The 6,443-nt window shown below is 39.7% G+C and overlaps 1 protein-coding gene across 1 annotated transcript; it reads right to left on the reverse strand.

Annotated features, from left to right (window-relative positions):
• Positions 1-4,639: 4,639 nt before the first annotated feature.
• Positions 4,640-5,263, reverse strand: LOC133785777 (uncharacterized). Its single transcript, XM_062224993.1, has one exon. It carries the CDS (start codon positions 5,261-5,263, stop codon positions 4,640-4,642), a length of 624 nt encoding a protein of 207 aa, XP_062080977.1.
• Between the last annotated feature and the right edge of the window lie 1,180 nt (positions 5,264-6,443).

Consider the following 6,443-nt stretch of genomic DNA (forward strand, 5'->3'; position numbering starts at 1 on the left):
TTCGTGCATGCAAATAAGTCCAGATAATGATGGTGGATCCTGCCCTCCTGTGTGGATGACTATCAAGTCAATCCTAATCAAATGAGTGATTAACACTTTGAGGTTCTGATAACCATGCTGGGGCTTGTAGCCCAAATTAGATGAGTGCTTAACACTTTGAGGTTCTGTTAACCATATTGGGGCATGCAGCCCTAATCAGATGAGTGATTAACACTTGAGATTCTGATAATCATGCTGGGGCGTGTAGCCCTAATAAGATGAGTGATTAACACTTGAGATTCTGATAATCATACTAGGGCGTGTAACCCATAGCCATGTGACGATGCAGCCACCTGGGCCTTCTAGTCCTAGCTCTAAGTAACTAGCCATTTGACTAGACAAGCGCTTTTAGTTTTCATCGAACTTGAGGTCGGTCAGGCATTAATACTCATGATGAGTCATTCAATGCTTATGTCAATTAGATGTAATCTTTTCGGCTTGCGTTAAACACGCTAATGTCGTTCTTGACTCTTAAGCCAATACCATACGACCAGTGCTCAGTACTACTGCCGAACTTGACTAATAAGTCACAGCTTCACAGTTAATATTGGCACCATTGTCGATTCCTGACTCATAGGTCAATTCCATTCACAAGTAAGCAATGCAACCAGGTATATATCATATGTCAAATATCCAAATAAAGGGCATTCAGCATGCTTACTTAACAATCACTATCATAATTATGATCATGCACAATTACAGAGACTCAAGCTCTCATTAATCTCATATTCAATATTCATGCCATGCCCTAATCACATGTTTCTCATGCATCACATGCATCACATACTGGGTGCAGTTTTCTTACCTCTGGTTCGAGCGAGAAATAACAAATGAACGACCCTTGAGAACAATCAATCCTTTGATCCCTTAGTGGTCACCTAGTCATAACCAAATATGGAATCCAATTAATGAAATCAACAATGAAAAGGTTCTTGACCTAAACCTCACTCCTAGGACCTTAAATCGTACTCAAACGGTTAGTAGATTCAATCCCGAGTCTTAGGAATTGAAACCCCGAGCCAAAAACCCTCAAAAGTGCCCAAAATATTAATTAGGAAAAGCAGGGTAGCGCTGCCCCCTACGCCCCAGCACTACAACCAAAGTTGTCTGGCCCTGGACAGTGTTGTAGCGCCCTCCCTTGGGCGCTATAGCTCTAGGACCAGGCTGAAACATCCATGGTTCTTCCTCCTTCGATTTCTCCATTTCCAACCTTCACAAACTGATCCCAAACTTCATTCAAACTCCCAAATGAACCCAAATACCCACTCTACAAGTCCTAGGCATCATAACCCAAGCAACCTTTGCCAAAAACTCCAATCAATTCTCACTATCCAACTCAAAATCCCAACTAAAAACCAAAAGGAAAACAAAGCAGAAAACCAGAGTTCTAATGGCTAGAAACTTACCTCAAGCTCATAATCACACCCTCTTCAATGGTTGAACATAACCCTAGACCATCAAGGCTCAACTCCCTAGCTTGGTTCCTCAAATGGAGCTTCAAAATTCAAAGAGAAAAGAAGGGAAAATGATGATCGGGAGAGGAAGAAATGATGCTCTGTTTTGCTTAGCTTTCTATAGCCTTCTCAATGGTTTATATCTATCCTTAGGTGAAAAGACTAAAATACCCCTAGGCTTAAGTAAAACCCTTAACAGCCACCAAGGGCAAAACCGTCCTTTCTCCTCTAATCCCGCTAATCATAATTAACGCCCTTAAATTCTCGTTATTCCCAATATTCTCAAATGCTAATAAATTATATCCCATTACCCTTTAATTCTCGGTAATGTTCTAATCACCAAATTACCCCGAGACTTACCCCGAGCCCTGAAATCAACCCCGTTATGACCAAACCGATAACTTGCATTCAAAGATCGTCTCATGCCGAGTGGCTCGAACAAATCCACATTATGATGTGGCCTTATTCAAAATTCACCAACATGCATGAAAATATTCAAATGTGCCTCCAACGAGCCAAATTACCAAAATGCCCTTATAATGAAAAAATGAACACATATGCATGCATTTATCATCATATAATAATATAATTCACATAATCATGCATATAATCATTTAATAACATAATATATAAACTATGGCCCTCCCGGCCTCCTAATCAAGGTCCTAAACCTTATTAGGAAATTTGGGTCATTACAATAGCAAGCTTGTGTTTCACACTATATTTGGCTAACAAAGCTGCCAAAATCTTGTTCACAAAGTGGGTGCCTTCATCACTTATAAGCGCCCTTGGAGTGCCAAAGCGGGTGAAAACATGCTTTTGTAAGAACTTCATGACCACTTTGGAATCATTGGTAGGACTTGCCACTACTTCCACCCACTTAGAGACATAGTCAACCGCCACCAAGATATACTAATTTCTAAATGACGGTGGAAAGGGCCCCATGAAATCAATTTCCCAAACATCGAACAATTCCACTTCAAGGATGCAATTCAAAAGCATTTCATTCCTTGCTGAAATATTCCCAACACGTTGGCATCGATTACATCTTTTAGCAAATTCATGAGCATCCTTGAAAATGGAAGGCCAATAGTACCCCGATTGAAAAACCTAAGCTGTTGTCCTTTGCCCACCAAAATGTCCACCATAAGGAGCTGAATGACAATGCTCTAGTATACTCAAAACTTCATCCTCGGGCACACAATGCCTCATGATTCGATCTGGACATTGTTTGTACAAATAGGGCTCATCCCAATAATAAAATCTCACATCATGAAAGAATTTCTTGAGCTATTGCCTATTTAAATCAGGAGGTTGTAAACCACTCACCAAATAGTTGACAAAATCAGCGTACCATGGTGTAGTTTCTTGGCTTACAACCAACAATTGCTCATCGGGGAATGTCTCTTTAATAGGTCCTTCACCTTGCTTTTCACTACCAGCCTCAAGTCTAGATAAATGCTCAGCCACTTGGTTCCCCGTTCCTTTTCTTCCCGAATTTCCAAGTCAAATTCTTGAAGAAGCAACACCCATCGAATAAGTCTCGGCCTAGCATCCTTCTTGGCTATTAGATACTTGATCGTTGAATGATCAGTGTAAACCACCACTTTGGTCCCCACAAGATAAGCTCTAAACTTGTCAAAAGCAAACATCACCGCCAAAAGTTCTTTCTCGGTGGTGGTATAGTTCAATTGAGCATCGACTAATGTCTTGCTTGCATAATAAATGGAATGAAACACCTTCTCTTTTCGCTACCCAAGCACTACACCAACAGCAAAGTCACTAGCATCGCACATCAATTCAAAGGGAAGAGACCAATCCAGAGCTACAATGATGGGTGCGGTGATAAGAGCTTTCTTCAAAGTCACACATGCTTCTTGACACTCCTTAGTGAACTCAAATGCTCGATTTTTCTCAAGTAAGGAACAAAGGGGCTTGGAGATCTTTGAAAAATCTTTTATAAACCTCCTACAGAAACCTGCATGCCCTAAAAAGCTTCTAAAAAGCTTCTAATTCCCTTGACTGGAGTAGGTGGTGGTAACTTCTCAATGACTTCAATCTTAGCTTTATCTACCTCAATGCCCTTGTTATAAATTCGATGACCCAATACAGTGCCTTCTTGCACCATAAAATGGCACTTTTCCCAATTGAGCACCAAGTTTGTTTCTTCACATCTCTCTAACACTTTCTCAAGATTAGCCAAACAAGCAGCAAAAGATTCACAAAACACTGAAAAATCATCCATGAACACCTCTAGAGTTTTCTCCACCATATCTAAAAAAATAGTTGTCATGCAATGCTGAAATGTAGCGGGTACATTGCATAAACCAAAGGGCATCCTCCTGAACGCAAATGTCCCATATGGCAGGTGAACGTAGTTTTTCCTTGATCTTCAGGAGCAATATAAATTTGATTGTAGCTTGAATACCCATCCAAAAAGTAATAATACTCCTTTCCTGCTAGTCTGTCAAGCATTTGGTCAATAAAAGACAGTGGAAAATGATCTTTTCTTGTTGCTTTATTTAGCTTCTGATAATCCATACAAACATGCCAACCCGTCACCGTCCTTGTAGGAATCAACTCATTGTTGTCATTAGCTACCATCGTGACTCCCCCTTTCTTGGGAACACATTGAATCGGGCTGACCCACGAAATATCTGAGATTGGGTATATAATACCAGCATCACGCCACTTAATCACTTCCTTTTTTACTACTTCCTTCATAATGGGATTCAGTCTTCTTTGTTGTTCAACAGAACTTCTACAGGAATCTTCCAGCAAAATCTTATGCATACAAAGTGAGGGACTTATACCCTTTATATCAGCCATAGTCCAACCAATAGCCTTATTGTATTTCTTCAACACATCTAGCAGCATATTCTCTTTTTCCACCCCCAACAACGCAGAAATAATCATCGGTAAAGTCTCTTCACACCCCAAATAAACATACTTCAAATGACTAGGCAAAAGCTTCAATTCCAACTTTGATAGTTCTTTAATAGATGGCTTGGAAGGCTTGAAATTTCTTTCTGATAACTGTAAAGACTCAAAATTCCTTCCAACTTTCATAAAAGGTTGCTTGGATTCCACCCCTGTAACTTGGGTCTCTTCCTCTTCACTCATTCCTTCAAGCTCATCAAGTGAAATCACTTCAATCCATCTTTACAAGTTTCTTTTAACAATGCTTCAGCCACTATAGTATCAATCACACTCAAAGAAGAGCATTCCTCAATATCATCCGGAAACTTCATAGAGTTAAACACATTAAAGGTCACTTGTTGGCCATTCACCCTCATAGCAAGCTCTCCTTTTTGAACGTCAATCAAAGTCCTTCCAGTGGCAAGAAATGGTCTTCCCAAAATTATTGGAACATCTCTATTCGCTTCATAATCAAGAATATTGAAGTTCGCCGGTAAAATGAATTTATTAACTTCCACAAGTACGTCTTCAATCTTGCCTTCCGGATGTGTCATAGATTGATCCGCTAATTGCAAAGTGACTATGGTTGGCCTTGCTTCTCCAATTCCTAACTTCTTGAAAATCGACATGGGCATCAAATTGATACTAGCCCCCAAGTCACAAAGTGCTCTACCAACATCTCTACCACCAATAGAACAAGGAATTGTAAAGATGCCCGGGTCTTTCATTTTAGGAGGAATTTTATTCTTCAATATAGCACTACAACCTTCAGTCAAGGCCACCGTTTCAAATTCTCCAAGTATCCTCTTCTTGGTTAAAATATCCTTCAAAAACTTCACATATTTTGGCATTTGTTCCAAAGCTTCCACCAACGGTATATTGCTTTTTTCCTTTGCCTCCAAGTGAAAGGATTTCCATGCGCCCCTAGGTCGACCATACCAATTCTTGCAACCATATTGCGTAACTCATATGAATATTGAGATGAGTTACCCAATTTCCTATAGTTGATGGTTTCACAACACTTTAGCGTCCCATTAAAATCTCTTATAGCCACACACGGATTCATATTGTAAATAATATTGTCTCATAATTCTACCCAATATTCATGTTTATCGAAATGAGCTGGTGGTCTATAGACACCCATTAGGACCCAAAATTTCCCCAGAGGATCAAATGAGATTGTACCACAGATAAGGTTCTTATTTTGGAATGTAATGTTGCAGCTAACCCCTATTTTCCAAAAAAAAAAAAAAAAGACTTCCTAACCTTTAGACTGGTTCTACATAGGATATGTGAACAAAATTGAAATTCTGGGATAAGTTCATAAATTTACCTTTGGTCATTTTTGAGTCGGATAACACAAGGACAACTGGTTTCAAGATCTTGAGGAGATCCACTGATTCCTAAATTTCCAAAGGTCTCCCCAATCCTCAGCAATTCCAAGCTAAGACAATCATGGATGCTGTGGAGACTTTTGAGGGCAAGTCTCCATAGCCCCAAACCAAAAAATTGAGTTTCCTTCTTCCGTTTGTTGGGATTGGTATTCTGCCTCTGAGGCATCGGCAACCTATTTGATTTCTTCACTTCGAACATTGTTATGACGGTGTTTTTGCGTATTATCAAACTCTACATCCAAATCGACTGTGACATTAATTAAGTTTTGCATCCAATTCCTATTGATCTAAGTTGATAACTTCATGTTGTTAGTCTTCCGAATGGTACCTACAACAGGGATTGATTTTGAATCCTTCTTTCTGGGTCTACCTCTTCTATTTTTTTGGGTGGGTGGGGTGGAATCTGAAATAGTTGAAAAATCCAGGGATGCTTTTTTGATGGGTAGGTCTTGGCTAAGTTGTTCTTTGGGCGTCTTCGGTACTAGGATGAATTTTGAATCTTCATCTTCAGTTTTTGACATGACTTCATGAAAAATGTTGGGGTGGAACTAGTACAAAAATTGTTGAGGACTTACGTTTTCTTGGGCCATTTGTGTGCTCTACTACTCCTAAGTCTTCAATCGAACAAGGCGGATTG

Source organism: Humulus lupulus, chromosome 6, assembly GCF_963169125.1.
Source record: "Humulus lupulus chromosome 6, drHumLupu1.1, whole genome shotgun sequence".
NCBI lineage: Eukaryota > Viridiplantae > Streptophyta > Magnoliopsida > Rosales > Cannabaceae > Humulus > Humulus lupulus.